Source organism: Odocoileus virginianus, chromosome 15 (assembly GCF_023699985.2).
Source record: "Odocoileus virginianus isolate 20LAN1187 ecotype Illinois chromosome 15, Ovbor_1.2, whole genome shotgun sequence".
In the NCBI taxonomy this organism is placed as follows: domain Eukaryota; kingdom Metazoa; phylum Chordata; class Mammalia; order Artiodactyla; family Cervidae; genus Odocoileus; species Odocoileus virginianus.
The window spans coordinates 19,230,429-19,253,452 of record NC_069688.1 but is presented as its reverse complement, the minus strand read 5'-3'; the positions used below and the strand labels follow the sequence as shown (position 1 = coordinate 19,253,452).

The following is a 23,024-nucleotide window of genomic DNA, read 5'->3' as shown; positions in this document are numbered from 1 at the left end:
ATAAAGTCTGTCATTATTTCCACTGTTTCCCCATCTTTTTGCCATGATGTGATAGGACCGGATGCCATGATCTTCATTTTCTGAATGTTGAATTTTAAGCCAACTTTTTCATTCTCCTCTTTCACTTTCACCAAGGCTCTTCAGTTCAGTTCAGTTCAGTTGCTCAGTCATGTCCGACTCTTTGCGACCCCATGAATTGCAGCATGCCAGGCCTCCCTGTCCATCACCAACTCCCAGAGTTTACTCAAACTCATGCCCATCGAGTCCGTGATGCCATCCAGCCATCTCATCCTCTGTCATCCCCTTCTCCTCCTGCCCTCCCAGCATCAGAGTCTTTTCCAATGAGTCAACTCCTCGCATGAGGTGGCCAAAGTATTGGAGTTTCAGCTTCAGCATCAGTCCTTCCAATGGACACCCAGGACTGATCTCCTTTAGGATGGACTGGTTGGATCTCCTTGTAGTCCAAGGGACTCTCAAGAGTCTTCTCCAACACCACAGTTCAAAAGCATCAATTCTTCGGCACTCAGCTTTCCTCAATCCATACATGACCACTGGAAAAACCATAACCTTGACCAGATGGACCTTTGTTGGCAAAGTAATGTCTCTGCTTTTTAATATGCTATCTAGTTTGGTCATAACTTTCCTTCCAAGAAGTAAGCGCCTTTTAATTTCATGGCTGCAGTCACCATTTGCAGTAATTTTGGAGCCCAAGAAAATAAAGTCTGACACTGTTTCCACTGTCTCCCTATCTATTTTCCATGAAGTGATGGGACCAGATGCCATGATTTTAGTTTTCTGAATGTTGAGCTTTAAGCCAATTTTCCAGTCTCCTCTTTCACCTTCATCAAGAGGCTTTTAGTTCCTCTTCACTTTCTGTCAATAAGGGTGGTGTCATCTGCATATCTGAGGTTATTGATATTTCTCCCGGCAATCTTGATTACAGCTTGTGCTTCATCCAGCCCCGGGATTTCACATGATGTACTCTGCATATAAGTTAAATAAGCAGGGTGACAATATACAACCTTGACGTACTCCTTTTTCTATTTGGAACCAGTCTGTTGTTCCATGTCCAGTTCTAACTCTTGCTTCCTGCCCTGCATACAGGTTTCTCAAGAGGCAGGTCATATGGTCTGGTATTCCCATCTCTTTCAGAATTTTCCACAGTTTATTGTGATCCACACAATTGAAGGCTTTGGTGTAGTCAATAAAGCAGAAATAGATGTTTTTCTGGAACTCTCTTGCTTTTTTGATGATCCAGCGGATGTTGGCCATTTGATCTCTGATTCCTCTGCCTTTTCTAAATTCAGCTGGAACATCTGGAAGTTCATGGTTCACATATTGCTGAAGCCTGGCTTGGAGAATTTTGAGCATTACTTTACTAGCGTGTGAGATGAGTGCAATTGTGCGGTAGTTTGAGCATTCTTTGGGATTGCATTTCTTAGGGATTGGGATGAAAACTGACCTTTTCCAGTCCTGTGGCCACTGCTGAGTTTTCCAAATTTTAGTGCAGCACTTTCACAGCATCATCTTTCAGGATGTGAATTAGCTCAACTGGAATTCCATCACATCCACTAGCTTTCTTTGTAGTGATGTTTTCTAAGGCCCAACTGACTTCACATTCCAGGATGTCTGGCTCTAGGTGACTGATCACACCACTGTGATTATCTGAGTCGTGAAGATCTTTTTTGTACAGTTCTTCTGTGTATTCTTGCCACCTCTTCTTAATATCTTCTGCTTCTATTAGGTCCATACCATTTCTGTCCTTTATCGAACCCATTTTTGCATGAAATGTTCCCTTGGTATCTCTAATTTTTTTGAAGAGATCTCTAGTCTTTCCCATTCTGTTCTTTTCCTCTATTTCTTTGCATTGATCTCTGAGGATGGCTTTCTTATCTCTCCTTGCTATTCTTTGGAACTCTGCATTCAAATGGGAATATCTTTCCTTTTCTCCTTGCTTTTTGCTTCTCTTCTTTTCATAGCTATTTGTAAGGCCTTCTCTTATTTTCTGCCATAAGGGTGATACAATTTGTATATCTGAGATTATTGATAGTTCCCCTGGCAATCTTGATTCTAGCTTGTGCTTTATCCAGCCCTGCATTTCACATGATTTACTCTGCACAGATGTTGAATAAGCAGGGTGACAATATACAGCCTTGATGTACTCCTTTTCCAATTTGGAACCGGTCTGTTGTTCCATGTCAAGTTCTAACTGTTGCTTCTTGACCTGCATACAGATTTCTCAGGAGGCATCTCTTGAAGAATTTTCTAGAGTCTGTTGTGATCCAAACAGTCAAAGGCTTTAGTATAGTCAATAAAGCAGAAGTAGAGATGTTTTTCTGAAATTCTCTTGCTTTTTCTGTGATCCAACTGATGTTGTCAATTTGATCTCTGATTCCTCTGCCTTTTCTAAATCCAGCTTGAACATTTGGAATTTCACAGGTCACGTACTGTTGAAGCTGAGCTTGGAGAATTTTGAGTATTACTTTACTAGGTTGTGAGATGAGTACAATTGTGTGGTAGTCTGAACATTCTTTGGCATTACCCTTCTGTGGGATTGGAATGAAAACTGACCTTTCCCAGTCCTGTTTTTTTGCTGAGTTTTCCAAATTTGCTGGCATATTGAGTGCAGCACTTTAACAGCATCATTTTTAGGATTTAAAATAACTCAACTGGAATTCCATCACCCCTGCTAGCTTTGCGTGGTGTCTCCTGCATTGCAGGCAAATTCTTTACCAACTGAGCTATGAGGGAAACCCCTCAGATCTAGGGAAGGTTAGCAATTAACTTCGTTCCATACGCCTGAGAGAAAAACAACTGGTGATCATTAATGTTTCATTCCAATCCCAAAGAAAGGCAATGCCAAAGAATGCTTAAACTACCGCACAATTGCATTCATATCACACGCTAGTAAAGTAATGCTCAAAATTCTCCTAGCCAGGCTTCAGAACTTGTGAACCATGAACTTCCAGATGTTCCAGCTGGATTTAGAAAAGGCAGAGGAATCAGAGATCAAAATTGCCAATATCTGCTGGATCATCGAAAAAGCAAGAGAGTTCCAGAAAAACATCTATTTCTGCTTTATTGACTACACCAAAGCCTTCAATTGTGTGGATCACAATAAACTGTGGAAAACTCTGAAAGAGATGGGAATACCAGACCACCTGACCTGCCTCTTGAGAAACCTGTGTGCTGGTCATGAAGCAAGAGTTAGAACTGGACATGGAACAACAGACTGGTTCAAATAGGAAAAGGAGTACGTCAAGGTTGTATATTGTCACCCCGCTTATTTAACTTATATGCAGAGTACATCATGTGAAATCCCGGGGCTGGATGAAGCACAAGCTGGAATCAAGATTGCCGGGAGAAATATCAATAACCTCAGATATGCAGATGACACCACCCTTATGGCAGAAAGTGAAGAGGAACTAAAGCGCCTCTTGATGAAAGTGAAAGAGGAGAGTGAAAAAGTTGGCTTAAAGCTCAACATTCAGAAAACTAAGATTATGGCATCTGGTCTCATCACCTCATGGCAAATAGATGGGGCAACAGTGGAAACAGTGTCAGACTTTATTTTTCTGGGCTCCAAAATCACTGTAGATGGTGACTGCAGCCATGAAATTAAAAGACGCTTACTCCTTGGAAGGAAAGTTATGACCAACCTAGACAGCATATTAAAAAGCAGACATTACTTTGTCAACAAAGGTCCGTCTGGTCAAGGCTATGGTTTTTCCAGTGATCATGTATGGATATGAGAGTTGGACTATAAAGAAAGCTGAGTGCCGAAGAATTGATGCTTTTGAACTGTGGTGTTGGAGAAGGCTCTTGAGAGTCCCTTGGACTACAAGGAGATCCAACCAGTCCATCCTAAAGGAGATCAGTCCTGGGTGTTCATTGGAAGGACTGATGCTGAAGCTGAAACTTCAATACTTTGGCCACCTCATGCGAGGAATTGACTCATTGGAAAAGACACTGATGGTGGGAAAGATTGAGGGCAGGAGGAGATGGGGACAACAGAAGATGGGATGGTTGGATGGCATCACCGACTTGATGGACATGGGTTTGGGTGGACTCCGGGAGTTGGTGATGGACAGGGAGGCCTGGCGGGCTGTGGTTCATGGGGTCGCAAAGAGTCGGACATGACTGAACAACTGAACTGAACTGAATTGATCATTAATCTTAAGCCTGGTAAAATGGCCAGAGGGCATGAAAAAGGGCGGCAATTTAATCCAAGGATCAAGAGAAGCCTTAAAGATATTAAGTATCTTGACTTTTAAATTGATTTGTTAGAAATAACATGATTTAAGGAAGGATATAAAAACTGTTGTAAATCATGCCTTGGGGGGGACTCTATCCCCTCTGTGTCTATGCTGAGAGACTTGTACTTTCCTCCTCTTTAGTAAATCCTATTTACTCACTCACTACCCTGCGTGTCTGCATGTTCGTGGATTCCATTCTTTGGCTCCACGGACAAGAACCCAGATTCCTGTCTTAAAAGTGCCATGACGGTGAGACTCTCTCACCAAGCCCACCTGTGTGTCTATCCATAGGTGCTGTACTGTTTTCTTCCAGTACTTTGCATCTTTGTGGGGATCTTTTCTGCAAAGCTGAAGGGCCAGGGCCTTGACACTGGTCACTGATCTGGTGGTTAGAATTCAGTGCTCTCACCACCACGACCTGATGCTCAACCTCTGACTGGAAACCAAAGCGCTGCTTCAAGCTGCTGCAGGCGGAAGCCACCTGAGATCATTGTGAGTTTAACATTTTTATTACATTTTGAACTAAATGTGTTATATGTGAGAATAATAGAGGAGTTGTGCCCTGTCTGTATGCAGCAAAATGTACTTTGAGGCCTGGCCTACCTGGAGATCATGTAAGGTGCTGAAGATCCCTCTGCCTGGTTGGGTTTGTGCTCACAGTGAGGACCCCACAACTGTGAGGGAGAAGGTGCCTGGGCACCCCGACTCCTGGCATTGCTCCTGCCTGACATGAAGCAGTGGGCCGCCAGCTCCCCACACAGTGATGGGGATTCCTACTGCACGCACGTCTGAAGGCCGCCAATTAGGAGGAAAACAAAGTCTGAGGCTTTGCAGATATTTTAGCAAATAAGGCCTAATTAGAGGGGGAACATTCTTTGTTTTGGTGAATCTCACTTGTTTCACACATAAAGAAAAACCTGACAAGCCTCCCATTATGGGCTTTCCTTTGTCCAGGACAGAGGCTGTGTTCTTGCAGAAAACAGACTTCACACATCCTGTAAATGCTGGGGGGCGGGGAGGGTTCGGGGATGAGGTGGGAGGCCCTGGAGACAGTGACCAGGCAAACACTCCACTTAATAGATTTTGCTCCTCAGATAGTGTTTTTGAATATCCTGGTGCCCGTAGCTCAAGCCAGCTTCCCGTTGCTGACAATACATTCAGTGTTTTCTGTTCTCATTAGTTTGGTTCAGTATGTGCTCTGTGCGTCTCCTGCGATGATGGGGGATTTCTGCTGGTTCAGACACCCAGACCAGCAACCAAACCTAAAGAATACATGACACTCCTGCCAACCCTATTTTGAAATATATGAACCTTTTAACCATTCTATTCTAGAATTTTGACTGTAATATTTACAGACTTTTTATAATAGTAGTGCTGCCAACATATCTCGTTGCTTCCTTGGTGGCTCAGTAGTAAAGAATCCACCTGCCAATGCAGGAGACATGGGTTCAATCCCTGGGTCAGGAAGATCACCTGGAGAAGGCAAGAAAAAGTCAAGATGCATGAAGATGCCTCTGATTGATTGAAGGGAAATTGCAAAATGATCTGCGTTTTGTGGGAATCCTAGAAGCTTCATCATCTTATGCATATGTATATGATCATGACTGGGCCTCCCAGGTGTTTCTAGTGGTAAAAGAACCCATCTGCCAATGCAGGAGAGATGTGGGTTCAGGAAGATCCCCAGAGTAGGGTATGGCAACCCACTCCAGTGTTCTTGCCTGGAGAATCCCACGGACAGAGGAGCCTGGTGGGCTACAGTCCATGGGGTTGCAAAGAGTTGGAAACAACTGAACAGGCATGCACAAGTATCTTAGTTTTTAAAAAAGTATTCTTGTCATTGGTTAAGAAAACATTTTACTTATATCAAGTCAAATCCAATTCTTAATTAGCACAAAATAAATAGACCATTACCATTCATGTTATTTCTGTACAAATAACCAAATTAGGGTGACCACTTGACCGTATAATGAATTGTTTGGGCTCAGCTGTTCCATAGCAGAAAAGAGCCAATTTAACATTAGAATTGTTCTTTGAAGCATATAAGTATGTTGACAATGAGTCTGAAGTTTAAACATTTTCTTGCTATGACAACTGAGGGACGTTCATAGGAAGCCAAAACAGGGGTTTTCTGAGGATAAGAGGGTGTTGCCTATGAAGAGAATGTGATGTCTCAGGTAATCCCAACTATATCCATGTTTATCCTCCAAAATCTATTTACTGTAGTGGTCACTTTCCCAAAATGTACACACAGGCCAGGCTCAGTCACTCAGTCACATCCAACTCTTCGTGACCCCACGGACTATGGCCCGCCAGGCTCCTCTGTCCATGGGATCCCAGGCAAGAATACTGGAGTGGGTTGCCTTACCCTACTGCAGGGGATCTTCCCGATCCAGGGATCAAACCTGCATCTCTCCTGCATTGGCAGATGGGTTCTTTTACCACTAGCGGCACCTGGGAGGCCCATTCATGATCATATATATATGCATATGATGATGAAACTTCTAGGATTCCCACACAACCCAGGTCCTTTTGCAATTTCCCTTCAATCAATCAGAGGCATCTTCATGCATCTTGACTTTTTCTTACACTCTCTGGAGTCTATCAGCATGATATGAGCTGATAGGTCATATCATCATCATAGGTCATGCTATGAGCTTGACCTTCAGAACACATCAGGGACTTAAACCCTTCTTACAACACCCCACCTCACTCCCACCCTGGGGCCTGCACCATAAGCTGCTCCCGGGATCTTCTCTAAACCTTCCAAACTGGTCTCTGAGACTTCTGCATCTTCTCTGAACTTGACATCAGAGGGATGCAGTTCAAACCTAGGCCACGTCTTGTCACTCCTCTCTCTGCTCAACGCTCGCCCCCCACATGGTGCCCCCTTTCACTCTGAGCAGAAACCAAGGAACTTACTGTTCCCACAAGCTCTGCAGGCCCTGGCTTTCCACCTCTGCTCCAGCCACACTGGTCTCTGCTTTATTCCTTAAGTGTGCCGAGCAAGTCTGCCTCTGGACACTTGTACCTCCTGTCTTTTCTCCCTGGAGCCCCGTCCTCAGGTGTCCATACTGGAACTTCACCCCCGCTCCAGTCTGACCCAGTGAGAGCCTGCCCTTCCCCCTTACCTAAAACCCCCATGTGCTCTTTCATCACTTTATACCCCCACTTTTCTCCTCTATCTTTTTTTCTTTAGTGATTTATTTATTTTTGGCTGCGCTGGGTCCTCGTTGCTTCTCTCAAGCTGTCTCCTGCTGCCGCGAGCTGGGGTAGCCAGGTCAGTACCTGACCTTGCAGTGGCTTCTCCTGTTGTGGAGCACAGACTCTAGGCACTTGGGCTTCAGAGGCTGTGGCTCTCAGGCTCTAGAGCACAGGCTCAGTAGCTGTGGGGACAGGCTTAGGTGCCCTGAGGCATGTGGGATCTTTCCCCGTACCACCAGGGAAATCCTCTCCTTTATTTTTCCCTCCTCACCACTCATGACTCTCTGCACAATACATTTTAAATATGTGTTTCTTTTCCATTCCCCCAACTGTGCTGGCAGGCCACTTGATCTGCTGTGTTCACTGCCGGACCTCCGGAATCTAGAACAAGGTGTATAGGGCATTGCAATTTAAAAAGTGGCACTTCCCTGGTGGTCCAGTGGTTAAGACTCTTGCCTGGAGAATTCCACGGACAAAGAAGCCTGGCGGACTACAGTCCATGGGGCCACAAAGAGTTGGACACGACTGAAGGATTGGGTACACACACACACACTTAGCAATACTCCGTAAAGGAAAAAGAGGCTTGTGAGAGCAGGGCAAGCCAGGGAAGGTGAATTTGGGAGACCTGTGAATTCTCCTCTGAGCACACGACAATGAGAACAAATTAGTATCCACCTCAGTCTGCCTCGTTCTGGGTGTGAAGATGCAGGCTGTCAGGTGATGTAAGGTTCAAAGGAAAGAGCTGATCACACTTGGGGGCTGGGGGCTGGGAGTTTATCCCTGAGGCTTCTTGCTGTCTGTTCTGCCTCCTCCCGGAGATGGCAAAAGGCCCTGAGAGGAAGCACCCAGGTCACAGTGAGGCCCGCCTCTTCTCCTTGTTCCTGCCACTTCCCCCATTTCTCGTTCTGCAAGATTATTTTTCTCCTTACTTCTTCAGGTAAAACTTAACATAATTTTCTAGATGTATATTAAATAAAAAATGCTGACCTTATTTTTCACACTGTAAAATGAAGGTCTTGCTATGCTCGTTATGGACAATAATAAACTTCTATCCATACAAGAAAAAAGAAAGAAAACAGTAACTTACTTACACATTAGTATTTTAATGATGTATTTCTATGCCAACCAAATCCACATTTTGACAACTGTGAGATATTTTTCTTTCAAGGTGACCTTTAACAACTTTCTTATCAAAAGCCATGGGAAACTAATTACTGACAAAGGAGAAGATTCAAATCTATACCCCATGTTGTCAGATGAGTAAGTGTTAGACTGTACGTCTGATTAAAGGCTGACTTTCTGGGTCCAGAGGTGGAACTAAACAGAAGTTATTCTTGCTCTGAATGAGATGCTTTGTGTTGAGACAAATTCATGAAGTGTGATTAAATGAGCTTTAATACCACTTCCTGTCCTGTCCCGGTGAGTTTCAGTTCAGTTCAGTTGCTCAGTCGTGTCTGACTCTTTGCGACTTCACGGACTGCAGCACGCCAGGCTCCCCCATCCATCACCAACTCCCAGAGCTTGCTGAAACTCATGTCCATTGAGTCGGTGATGCCATCCAGCCATCTCATCCTCTGTCGTCCCCTTCTCCTTCTGCCTTCAATCTTTCCCAGCATCAGGGTCTTTACCAATGAGTCCATTCTTTGAATCAGGGGGCGAAAGTAGTGAAGTTTCAGCTTCAGCATCAGTCTTTCCAATGAATGTTCAGGACTGATTTCCTTTAGGATGGACTGGTTGGATCCCCTTGCAGTCCAAGGGATTCTCAAGTCTTCTTCAACACCACAGTTAAAAGCATCAATTCTTTGGTGATCAGCTCTCTTTATAATCCAGCTCTCACACCCAAACATGACTACTGGAGAAACCAGTAGTTTTGACTATAGGACCTTCGTCGGCAAAGTAATGTCTCTGCTTTTTAAGTGAGGTTTAATATCTTTGCTTTTTCTGGGGAGGTTAAAGTTTACCAATTCTTACCATCCCACCATTCTACACCAGCAGGAACTGCTGGTGGGGAAAGGAAGAGATTGTCCTGCAAGTCTGTGCCTCCAGGGGAACCCAGCTTCCATCGACTTGTCAGAAGGTCAGTCTCGGCAGAGACCAGAAACCCACCACTGCATTGCAGCCCAGTTGTGCTAGGACTTCCGGCAGTGATGGAGATGTTCATTACTGTGAATGTGATGATATCAGCTTTATATGGTCATTGTGTGCTAAGTTGTTTCTGTCGTGTCCAACTCTTTGCAACCCCATGGATTGTAGCCCACCGGGCTCCTCTGTCCATGGAATTCTGCAGGCAAGAACACTGAAGTGGGTTGCCATTCCCTTCTCCAGGGGATCTTCCCAACTCGGGGATGGAACTCAGGTCTCCCATATTGCAGGCAGATTCTTTACCATATGCGCCACAAGAGAAACTGAGAATAGAAAATACTGAGGAAATCTATCAGTACATTGGCAAGATAGCTGGATGGAAGGAATGATAAACTAGAAGGAAAAAGCCCTTCCATGAAGACAAGAAACAGCAACCCCCATGACTTAGACCAGGTGTCCCCAACCTCCAGGATCTAATGCCTGATGATCTGAGGTAGAGCTGATATAGTAATAATCGAAATAAAATGCACAATAAATGTAATGCACATGAATCATCCCCAAACCATCCCCCTACTCCCAGTCTGTGGAAAACATGTCTCCCATGAAACCAGTCCCTGGTGCCAAAAAGGTTGGGGGCCGCTGACTTAGACTATTTTGATGTCAGGCAGACAAATGGTCCTTGTCAACCAGAGCAGCTATCGGTATCTTGGTGGCTTCGGAGGGGCTTCCTCAGTTGGTAAAGAATCTGCCTACAATGAAGGAGACCTGGGTTCGATTCCTGGGTTGGGAAGATCCCCTGGAGAAGGAAATGGCAACCCATTCCAGTATTCTTGCCTGGAGTATCCCATGGAGCCTGCCAGGCTCCCGTGTCCAAGGGGTCGCAAGAGTCAGACACGACTTAGCACCTAAACTACCACCACCACCATCAGCTTCAGAATCCCCAGAAAAATGCAGATTTAACAATCAATGCAACAGTGTTTTTCTTTAGGACTTCAAAAATGAAGAACACTGTGAAATCTGACAGTGACATTAGGTGTAACTAGTACGTGCACATACACATTCATACACACATGCATATATACATAGAAACAGCCCAAGGATTTTAGTAGACATTTCTCCAAAGAAGATATGCAAGTGGCCAACAAGCACATGAAACCATGCTCAGTGTCACTAGGCATTAGGGAAATACAAGTCAAAACCACAATGTGATACCACTTCATAGTCTCCACTAGGAGACTATGATTTTTTTGAAAGACATGATACAAGTATTGGTGAGAAGGTAGATAAATTATAACCATTAGCCTCTACAATTTGGATGTAAGATGGTACCACCACTTTGGGAAAGAGTCCTTCAGTTCAACAGGTTAAATAGAGAGTCACCCCATGATCCAGTAGTTCCACTCATTTTCACCCAAGAGAAGTGAAAGCATATCTGCACAAAAACTCACACCTGAATGTTCACAGTAACACTATTCATAATAGCCAAACACAGAAAGTGTAGACTTCAAATGCCCATCAACTGAAGTGCTGATACATATTACAATGTGGATGAACCCTAAAAACATTATATTGAGTGAAATACGTCAGAACCCAAAGGTCACATATTGTGTGACTCCCTTAATACAGCGTATCCAGAATAGTTACAGACTGGTGGTTGCCAGGAGCTGGGTAAGAAAGAGGTGAGAAAGGCTGCTTTGTGGACACAGAGTTTATTCTGAGTGATGAGAATGTTTGGGACTAGAGAGAGGTGGTGGCTGCACACTTCTGTGAATGTACTAATTATCAATCAATCATTCATTTTTAGGTTACATTTCCATTATGAGAATTTCACTTCAATTTTTACCAGAATTATAAATTAAATGGAGGTTAAACTGTGGTGAGCCTTGAAGGATATGATAAAGGTTTTAGACGGGGTTCTTTAATAATACAGAACATTTCCTAAAGTATTTTTAAAACAAAGTTAACATTTAGGAAGATTCATTTCTTATGTATGTCGTGTTTATCTAAAACCAAAACATCCAGTTCAGAAGCAGAGCATTCAATCAGCTTGCTGTTCCAACGAGGCTCCCCAGTTGCCAAGACTGATTTTTCTCCATTTTCCCCCCCATTTAATGAGACTGATAAGTAGGGAGGCTAGTTCTGTACTCAATTATATGTAATCACAGAAGCTCTTTCAATCTTTAAACAAGAATCGTTTTATGAGCACCTGAGATTAAAATGAGGTTTGGAAACGGTGATTTGTGATGACCTGGAGAGAAATAGATGCAATTAGTGAAGAGTGCAAAGCTCAGATCAATGAGTCAACAGACAGGTGTGGGGATAAGAGAGGAGCAGGCTGGAGACAGAAATGAGAGAGGGATAGCCTTCGGGTCCCGCCAGCTGCAGCCTGTAGGGACGTCTGGACGGGGCTCAGCTCCTGGAAAATCAAACTGAAGGACCTTGTTTCCTTAAGGGTCAGGCAATTGGAGCCGTAACTCAGGATGAAAGCAGATTCCTGGCTTCTCAGCCAAGAGCAGGCTCTGAATCTGTTGGGTTTTGCTGGGTCTATATAGTTCTCTACAGTTGTGCAGTTTATGTCACAAATTATTCACATTTTTGCCTTTAGATTAAGTAGAAGAAGAGAACAGGCACTCGAAGCTAAGGCCCTGAGGGTGGCTGCTGGCCACAGTGAAACCCGTCTCCAGGCTCCGTGGCCCAGGGATATGAGGGGTTCCAGTGTAGGGAACCTGTTTTTTTATGTGTTTTTTTTTAAAAAAAATTTTTTTTCATTTCAAACTCTTGTTTATAACTCAAAATTCTAATCTTTAGGTTCCCTAATACTTTCAGAGCTTTCCTTGAGAATCTTTTAGCGGACCCTGACTGAAAACACTTAATCCTTCCAGCATCTGTTGAAATACATTATGTTGACTGGTCTCTCTGTATCGCTGGCCCATCTGGGCCATTTGTTGTTGTTCAGCTGCTAAGTTGTGTCCTCTTCTTTCCAACCCCATGGACTGCAGCACGCCAAGCTTCTCTGTCCTTCACAGCCTCCTGGAGTTTGCTCAAACCTATGTGCATTGAGTCAGTGATGCCTTCCAACCATCTCATCATCTGTGCCATCTATTGAATATTTATACAAAGTATTAATAGAGGATGAAATCTAGGAATTCAAGCCATTTATTTTTTGCTATTACTGAATAAATATGCCCTTTCCATAGAATGCACAATCTCAAAACTAAAGGTTTTATGAAACCTAAATAAACAGAAAATAATGTTGAGGTATTACAAAGGGGTTTTTATGAAAGAGCATTTCCATTCTTTTATACTTTTTTTCTTGAATAGTCACAGTATGTCCATCATGCCCCTTACATGAAAGTATAGCAGTTTCAAATATAATAAATTTCAGTTCTTTGCTTAACTGGGGAAGAATTTTTCATTTAGATTTTCTCATACTCCTAGTATTTACAAAATGAGTTAAAAACTTCTACTCACACAAACCCCTGTGCACAAATATTTATAGCAGCTTTCTTCATAATTGCTAAATCCTGGGAGCGACCAAGATGTCCTTCAGTAGGTGAATGAATTAACAAAGAGCAATACATTTAGGCAATGTCATTCAGCACTAAAAAGAAATGAGCTCTTGGAAATTCCCTGGCAGTCCAGTGGTTAGAACTTGGCACTTTCACTGCCGTGGCCTGGAATTAGTCCCTGGTGGGGGAACTAAGATCTCATGGCATGGTCAAAAAAAAAGAAAAAAGTTTTCAAGGCATGAAAAGACATAGAGGAAACAAGTGTATTTTACTAGCTGAAAGACACCAGGATAGAAAGGTAACAGACTGTATGATTTTACCTATTGCTTGCTTGCTTTAGGGCTTCTCAGGTAGCTCAGTGGTAAAGAATCCACCTGCCAACGCAGAAGTTGCAGAAGACACAGGTGACATGGGTTCGATCCCCGGGTCGGGAAGATCCCCTTAAGGAGGAAATGGCAATCCACTGCAGTATTCTTGCCTGGAGAATCCCAGGGACAGAGAGGCCTTGGCAGGCTACAGTCCATGGTGTGGCAGAGTCAGACACAACTAAGCAACTGAGTAAGCAAGCAGAATTACTAACTGAAAGAAGCCAGTATAAAAAGGCTACATACTGTATAATTTTACCTATAAGACATTCTAAAAAGACAGAACTATGAGACAGTAGACAGATCAGTGGTTGCTGAAGTTTGGGGAGAGAGGGGTGAGTAGGTGGAGCACTGGGGACGTGACAGCGGCTGCAAGGTGGGGGGACTGAAACTACCCAGTACGATTCTGTAACAGTAGATACGGATCATTATACAGTTGTCCAAACCCAAACAGTGTGCAACACAAAGAACAAACCATACAGGGCGTAAATGATGTGCATGTAAGCCCAAGTTCATTGGAGACCTCCAAGAAAGTTGTCGCTTTCTGTATATAGGTGTGACCTCTTCCTCTTTCTCCTTTCTTTCTTCCTGAAGGAAATACAGAAAGGAGGCTGGGCTTGCAGCAGCCGCCTTGTGATGATGAAGTGACAAGAAAACAGCTTTTGCTAGGAAAGGTGCCGGCAAGTCTTTAAAGGACCCAGGGACTTCCCTGGTGGCCTAACGGCTCAGACTCCATGCTCCCAATGCAGGGGGCCCAGATTCGATCCCTGGTCAGGGAACTAGATCCCACATGCCACAACTAAGAACCTGCATGCCATAATGAAGATCCAGGACAGCCAAATAAATTTTTTTAAACATGTTTTAAAAGGACCCCAGACATTCAAAGCATCATGGAACCATTGCATCAACTATGCACTGATGGCTCCTGACTTATCAGAAAAATTGGCCTCCATCAAAGGAGTTATATGGAGACCAATGTTAGTTATCACTTATTAATTACTAATAAGCTAATCTATTTTATGGTTAATTATCTAGGTTTATCAATATTCACATAGCAGAATTAAGGTTAAGTTTAAATTGATTGTGTTTGGAAAAATCCACATGTTTGAGGTAACATAAAAATGATATCAAAATATATCTATTGTTAAATTAAAATTCTGATGTTTAAATCCTGTGGACATAACTATAGAATTAAATGTTAAATTCCCTAGCAATTGTATCCAAGTGTTAGTCACTCAGTGTCTGACTCTCCGTGGCCCCGTGGACTATAACCTGCCAAGCTTCTCTATCCATGGAATTCTCCAGGCAAGAATATCGAACTGGGTAGCAGTCCCCTCCTCCAGGGGATATACCTGACCCAGGGATCACACCCAGGTCTCCTGAGTTGCTGGCAGATTCTTTACTATCTGATCAAGCAATTCAAATAATTATGTTAATCCTCTGTATTTTTGGAATTTGATAATATGTATCAAACATATTGATGTATAATATGTATCCAAACATATTATCAAATTCCAAAACTACAGAGGATTAACATAATTACTTAAACTGTTTCAGGCCAGAGTTATCTTAATTATGGCTATCTGTTTTAAGAATAAAGCTATAACTATCAATATTTTTAATTTTGTGGGTTGAACTTTGTAATTTTTATTTTTCAGAAATGTCACATAGTCATAAGAAGAAATTCTGTTCTGGAAGAAGCCTGGTGAAATTACTTATGCAAAAGATCCAATCAGCTTGAATAACTGTTTTTCTTACAAAAATTATCTCAGTGCGCCCTCTGGTGGCTTTTCTGAAAAATAGACTTTTATCTACTCAAGTTGAAAATTTACCGAAAGGAAACTCGGAAACAATTGACTGCAAGGAGATCAAACCAGTCAGTTCTAAAGGAAATCAGTCCTGAACATTCATTGGAAGGACTGATGCTGAAGCTTAAGCTCCAGTACTTTGGCCACCTGATGTGAAGAATGGACTCATTGGAAAAGACCCTGATGCTGGGAAAGATTAAAGGAAGCGGGAGAAGGGGACGACAGAGGATGAGATGGTTGGATGGCGTCACCGACTCCGTAGACATGAGTTTGAGCAAGCTCCGGGAGCTGGTGGCGGACAGGTAAACCTGATGTGCTGCAGTCCATGGGGTCATAAAGAGTCAGACACGACTGAGCGACTGAACTGAACGGAAACAATTGATATGAAAATGGGTACAAATGGTAAAATATGAAAAAACTCTCTGAACTCTGACTATCTGGATTTAAAGATAACTCATTTATCCCTCGGAGAGGGCGATGGCACCCCACTCCAGTACTCTTGCCTGGAAAATCCCATGGACGGAGGTGCCTGTTGGGCTGCAGTCCATAGGGTCACTAAGAGTGGGACTCGACTGAGCGGCTTCACTTTCACTTTTCACTTTCACGCACTGGAGAAGGAAATGGCAACCCACTCCAGTGTTCTTGCCTGGAGAATCCCAGGGACGGGGGAGCCTGGTGGGCTGACGTCTATGGGGTCGCACAGAGTCGGACACGGCTGAAGCGACTTAGCAGCAGCAGCAGCATTTATCCCTCTGTTCAAAAAGTTTCATTGATACCTGCTGTTAAAGATGAAAAGTGAAAGTGTTAGCCACTCAGTCGCGCTTGACTCTTTGTGACCCCCATAGACTGTAACCCGCCAGGCTCCTCTGTCCATAGGATTCTTCAGGCAAAAATACTGGAGTGGGTTGCCATGCCCTCCTCCCCGGTCTCCTGTATTGCAGGCAGATTCTTTACCATCTGAGCCACCAGGGAAGCCCCCCCTATCTGTAGGGAGAGAATTCCCAAAAGAGACTTTCCGTTCCAGCTGGGGGAGCATGCAGTTCACGGATCCTGATGTTTCTCAGAGATGCCAGTTTACCTTTTCTTCCCTTTCCCCATCTTTTCTTCTTTTCTTTTAATTGATTTGATAGAATATCTTCATATAACTTTATGAGATATGGTATAAATACATGTAGCTTGCCCTAAATTTAAGGACAATATCCTCCATTGTGAAACTCTGCTCTGTATAAAAAGGTGCCGTTAACTTTCTGTTCTGCTTCAATGGCGCACCTGGGCCCAGGTCCTTATGCACAAAGCATGCAGGTTACAATGTATGTGGTCCTTTTGGGGCTGAGCTCTACATGCAGCCGGCCCTGGTCAAGGAATTTTTATTCTTATATAAACTTCAACAACTTTCAAGACTGTGTTAGAACTGAAGTTTTACTATTAAATCTTATCTTCCCTTTGTACATGACGTGGCAATAGTAGGTATATCTTGCCTGGTCCACAAATTATTTCAAAGACATCCATGTTTTCTATGGTCTGATAACTTCAGATTACATACTGCAACCAAGTTCATCTCTGCTGGAATAGGATGAGACAGTTCCTACAACAGGAACCAGATGGCGCTGATTGGTCCTGATTGGTCTTTTGGCCCTTGCCAAATCAACCCACTTCAGGTATCTCACTTTGTGTGTAAAACGGGGACCAAAGTGCCAGACTGGAAACCATCCTCCTAAAAGAGCCTTAGGAAAGCAGTCTCTGAAATGTTTCTTAGCTAGACAAGGGCAATGATCCTACAGAATCATCTAGCCAGAACATCGCTTGTTGCTGTTTCCCCAGCGTGTTGCTGAAGATAGGAGTTTTCAGGAAGTCGAGGAGTTTTCTAGTGAGCTTCTCCACCATGACCATTCGTGTGCCATGCCTGTGCATTCAGCTAGATGAAATAGCAATGTGTGTGCTGACAATTTAAGCCATTTCTCTTCCCTTCTCACTCTCCACACAAGCTGCTCAAATATTCAAGAAATGAATGAAATAACAAGCTTATTATCCTTTTTCCATCCAGCATATGACCCAGGGTTTTTGTGCTAATTGGCAGTTTTACATCATTTTCATAATCAACCAAAATAAAGAGGTTAGGGGATTTCACCCTTAACCTTATCCTGTCAAGTACTTCTATCTATTTATTGCTTATCCATTAGATAACATTTCCCTGAAAGCAGTGTTTTTAAAATTAATGACACATAAATGCTAAGGTGACTGAATTATGGATCTCATGTTCTCAGAAGTAGAATATAAACTCTTCACACAGAATGTTTCAGCTTTTATTTGAACAAGAGCTTCCTTGCCATGGACTAGCAGAGTTTCTGCATTTCTCTAGAAAATGCCTAAGCACATATATTACATAAGTGTACCAAGTAAAACCTAGTAAAACCAAGTGGACATTTTCAAATAACAGAGGTGGTAGAACCAAACAACACAGTTTACAGGAAGACTGCAAAAATTCAGCACAGAGTTAAAACCTTTGCAATGCAATGAGGTGAGTACATTCTACTCTGGCATGGCTACTGGCATAGTTATTTTGCTTGGTACCTAAGTCATAAGAAGGTAGCCTGAGACTTATAGTCTGGAGTTCTGCATGCTATTATGAAGGCAATAACCTAGAAACAATGATACAACAGTTTATCCAACAGTGTAGAAAGCCAGGAGGAAACAAGTTCTGGGTCCCATTTAATCACACACACATAAAAGGATGCCAGTCCACACCTGGACAACACAGCCATGTCAGTCCTACATTTTTTCCAGTGATCTTCTTGTGGATTCAAAGACAACCAGGCTGATCCGTGTGTATGTGTAGGGGGTAGGGAGTGGTGCCATTGATAGGCGTGTCACATGGCTCTGCCCCGATGTGTATCCTGAGGATGTCAAAGTAGTCACTGAGTTTACGGAGACAGATGAGGCTTCACATCTGGGTTTGTGGCAGAATATCCCCTTTGCTTTTTGTCCATCACCTCAAAGGATGAGCAGTTACTCTACACTTACATTTTTAACATTGAAAAACTACTGAGGATTCACAAAATAATTTTGTGAGTCACAAAGAAAGTAAATAGAATGTTTCCAAGAAATTTGAAAGATACTAAAATGAATTCCAAGAGGGCTCTGAAACCCACCAGCGGAGCACTGTTCAAATGCCATCAAAATGCACTGGAAATAGAAAACCATATTCTGAAGCTATTAATACTAGTATTTGTCACCCAAGGTATGTTTCTAAATTTACATTTTCTAAACTGATAGCTATGAATCACCCCGTTGTTCCTAATAGCTTTGGGAGCCAAGGAAGCAATCCTTATTCATGAAAATCAGGAAGGGAGTTACTGTCTTCCTTGAGAAAAAAAAAAAAAAACTCCCTTCCTGATTTTCCATTTCATTTATTTTGTTAAAAGCATTTTAAAGCTAAGAGAAAGTGGTTAATGTCCATTAATCTAAGTTAACAAATCCTGCCACACCAGCAACACTACTTGAGATCACACCTAATCCTGACCATAGGAAACAAATACTTTTAGAAATTTTCATTCTTGTTTGGAATTCATCCCAAAGGGGGGAAAAAAAATCTTTTAAAACACTCATTAATGACTGAAGTCTGGTTAATGCTCTGCCCTCAGGTCTGAAGACTATAGAAGGCTGGGCAAAGTCAATGTCAGTCCTCTATTAATTCACTTTTGTCTGCTGTAAGTAAAGATAAAATAAAGATAGGGTGCTGTCTGGTTTCCTTTCTCAGCTTGGACCAGACATCACCCAGGGCCCTGTGGAAAGGAACCCAGGAGAGGTTATTATAAGGTCTCATCATTTCAGCTCCCTCTGAGGTGAAGAGGATGAAGCATATGAGGAGAAAGGGAACGCTGGAATGATTGCGCATCTCCTCTTGATCTCATTAAGTCCACAAAAGCCTGTGAGATTAGTACATGTTTTTGTACACGTTTTAGTACACACATATTTATAAAGTTCTCAACTTCGAAAAGCAATATGCACACAAAGAATTGCAACGAACTGCTCCAAGCCGAACTAGAGGTCGTCAGGGGCAGAGGGGCGTAGGGGGAATGAATCCCTCTGCAGAAGGAAGCGATGCCAGGTAACCGAACCACAGAAAGAGCGGCTTCGCAGCTGCGCTCGCTCACCTGTACACACAGCGCTGTTTGGGATGCTCGGCGCCGGCAGTGGCTCCACCAGGGGGCGCCGCAACCCTGCCGGGGACTGCGCTCCTGGCCTTTCTGGAACCTGGCCCGCGGTGCTCCGCGGTGACCACAGGGGTGGGAAAGTGGAAAGGCTAAGAGAGAAGTGGCTGGGACACGAAGGGGTTATCACCGCTTTTATATTAATAACTGCTGTGTAGACATCACAGCCCATTTCCATCCTCCTTCACCCGAAGGCCCGGCTTCCGCAAGACGCGCGCGCGCACACACACACACACACACACGCACACATTCATCTCCTGCCCCGCCACGCGAGCCGCCCTGTGTCCCCCGCGAAGCCCCGGGCGGCCTCAGCCTCTCTCCAGCTCGGCTAGATGGGAGCGCCCGCGCGCGCCCGGACCCTCTTCCCCAGCAGCGAGAGCGCGCGGAAAAGCTCCAGGGGCCCGCGCCAGCCTGCTCTCCGGCTGGAGCAGCGCAGACGGTCGCTGCTGGAAATCCGAGAAGCCGAGTATGGAGCCGACGCCAGGGCGCCCGAAGCATCCTCGGGCCTCTCCCCTGACGGCGCCGAGGGCTCCTCCAAGATTCGGGCTGCGCTTGGCTGGGGCGGGAGGCTAGAGGGGAACGGGAAAGAGGGTCTCAGCATCACGACCCCCTTCCTCCCCTCCCGTATCAAGGTCAGGGGTTGCCTCGGTGCTCTTTGGCATTAGGCAGCCGTCTGTGCGCTGTCAGCCGCGGGGGTCCCCAAGCTCCGCGCGCTCCCGCAGCAACCCGAGGTCTCGGCAAATTCAAATTGCGCGCGCAGCCACAGAGCTTCCGAGGCCGGAGGTGCCGGGACAGGCCGAAGAATCCGTATCTCTAGCAAGCTGGGAGAGGGGTTGCGGGGGCGCCGCGGGCCCGGAACCACCCTGAGCCACCCCGAACGCCGGCTCCTCGCGAGCGGGCTCAGGAGGCGGCGCGACATGCCAGCCGCTGGCGGAGGCTCCGGCGGAAGCTGTCGTCCAGGAAGGCGTAGAGGAAGGGGTTGAGGCAGCTGTTGGCGTAGCTCAGGCTGGTGATGAAGTAGGACACGGCGATGACCAGCGGCGTCTGCGGGAGGTCGGTGGTGAGCGCCACCACGGTGCTCAGGTGGTAGGGCGTCCAGCAGAGGAGGCACACGGCCAGGATGGCCACCACCAGGACGGTCACCCGCTTCTTGGCGCGGTCCAGGGCCTTGGCGTGGCTGTCGAGGCGTATGGCGCGCAGCCGGCACAGCAGCGAGGTGTAGAGGGCGCAGATGGTGGACACGGGGATGGCGAAGCCGAGCACCAGCGTGTAGAGGCGGCTCGCGCGCCACCACAAGGCCTCGGGCTGTGGGAAGACCAGCACGCACTGGCGCCGGCCCTGCTCCTCGTCGAGCCGCGCGAACACCACGAAGGGCAGCACCACCAGCGTCGCGACCCCCCAGACGGCCAGGCTCACCGCGCGCGCGGCGCCGTACGTGCGGCCGGCCACCCGGCGCGACTCAGCGGTGGCCAGCACCACCAGGTAGCGGTCGGCGCTCATGACCGTGAGGAAATAGAGGCTGGAGAAGGTGTTGTACTGGTCGACGGCCACGACGAGCTTGCATAGGAGCTCCCCGAAGGGCCAGCGCCGCAGCAGAAAGTCGGCGATGTTGACAGGCAGCACGAGCGTGAAGAGCTCGTCGGCCACGGCCAGGTTGAGGATGAACAGGTTGGTGACGGTCTTCCTGCGCGGCGCCCGCAGCAGCACGAACAGCACCGCCGAGTTGCCCGCCAGCCCCACCGCGCAGATCACCGCATACACAACGGGCACGGCCACGGCCAGCGGCGGCGGCAGGGGCGGCGGCGGCCCGGACGCGTTGGGGCAGCCGAGCGTGGGCGCGGGCGCGGGGCACGACGTGTTGGCGCGCTCCGGCTCCCAGTACGACGCGTTGTGCATCTTGGCGAGGACAGAGACTCGGTCTTCTCCGCCGCTGCCCCGCTGGGGCTCTGCGCTCCCGGGGACCCGACCCGCGCCCAGAGCCCGTCTCCGGCCTTCCAGGGGAGGGCCGTTCCTGCCGCCTTCTCCGCGCACCGGCGCCGCGAACTCCGGGGCTGCGAGGCGGAATGGACGGAGGGCACCACTGAGGCTCGCGGACCACGCGCAGCTCTGCGGAGAAGAGCAGTTCCGAAGGGAGGGGGCGGCTGGCGCCCAACCTGCCCCACGTGATCGCTGTCGGCCACCTGTTGAAATCTTCCTCTGACCCTTTGGCTACATCAAGGAAGTGCTAGAGAGAAGAGTCCTTACCTTTATAGGAAAAACACAAACCCACTTCCCCTACCTGAGCTCCCACCCCACCCCCGGAGGTCCGAGTCAGCCCAGAGAGTCCTGCAGCGGCCAGCTTGGGTCCCCCGAGGTTCCGTGCGCCCCCCGGGAACAGCGCGCCCAACAACAGCCGCTGCCTCACCCGGCCAAGGCAGGGACCGGGTCTGCGTCTTCGCAAGCTGGCTGGAGAGGCAGCGGCGGCGCGGGCGGGCTGCGCGCCCTCTCCCGGTGTGAGCCCCGAGGCGGCCGCCCGAGGCTCCGCGGGTCCCGCCTCGCGCCTGGAAGCCGTGGGCTGGTGCAACCCAGACCGCGCGCCCTGGAGACCTGACCGCTGCCCCCAGCGCCCAACCGCAAGCAGAATAAATATGTCTCGAATCGAGAACCGCATTACCCAAAACTTAAGGAATCCCTTTCTTCCTTCCAGGAGTGTGACCTCACTTGGTTTGAATTAATGAAAAACTCTTCTGTTAAGACTTAAGGAAAAGCAAACTTGTAGTCTGTTTTAAAATGCAGTTAAGGCTCCTATTCCAGTTTTTTTAGACTATATCCCCAATTTGTTGTTTAGTCGCTAAGTCGGCCGGAATCTGTGCGATCCCACGACTGTAGCCCGCCAGGCTCCTCTGGCCATGGGAGTCTCCAAGCAAGAATACTGGAGTGGGTTGCCATTTTCTCTTCCAGGGGTTCTTCCCGACCTAGGGATCCAACCTGGGTCTCCTGCACTGGCAGGCTGATTCCTTACCACTAAGTCCTCTGGGAGGCCCCATAAAAGAAAAAAAATATATATTGAATGCTACAAAAAATGCTCACAACAATTTTAGAAAGCTATATTCAAAACAGTAAACAAAACATTTAAGAAACACAAAAAATTTTAAACATTTTCTAAAAGTTTTTAAAAATTCCTGTTTTCTTACTCCACCATCCTTTGGGAGAGCCAGCAAATTACAGTTCAGGAGTCTGTCCTGGGTCCCTGGGATCAGTCACCCTTTCACAGGAGCAAGAGCCCGAGTAACATGAATGTTTGGTCATTTGTGAGGCCTTGGTAGAGGAGAGGGCCTAAGACACTGAGGAGGAGACTGGAAGCAGCCAGTGGAAGAAGCTTGGAAGGGGCAGAAATCCAAATGCTTCCCTTTACCCACTCAAGTCCTCTTTTTAGTAGAATCTGTATAATTTTGATTTCCCTGCAGTTTCATGCTTTGTGTGAAAAAAAATGACAAGAGAGTCAAGCTACATCCATGAGCAAAAATGTGACACACACCACATGGTGTTAAGTGAAAGAAAAAAATATATATAGCACAGATAGTGTACATATAACACATATGTATACTTATGC

General features: G+C 46.0%; 1 protein-coding gene across 1 annotated transcript; it reads right to left on the bottom strand.

Annotated features, from left to right (window-relative positions):
- Positions 1-19,228: 19,228 nt before the first annotated feature.
- Positions 19,229-21,496, bottom strand: NPBWR1 (neuropeptides B and W receptor 1). The gene has a single exon (XM_020871917.2). It carries the CDS (start codon positions 21,326-21,328, stop codon positions 20,333-20,335), a length of 996 nt encoding a protein of 331 aa, XP_020727576.2. The 5' UTR covers positions 21,329-21,496; the 3' UTR covers positions 19,229-20,332.
- Between the last annotated feature and the right edge of the window lie 1,528 nt (positions 21,497-23,024).

Bases quoted from the DNA above. Each gene is read 5' to 3' on its own strand.
- NPBWR1 (XM_020871917.2), bottom strand. From the start codon at position 21,328: ATGCACAACGCGTCGTACTGGGAGCCGGAGCGCGCCAACACGTCGTGC.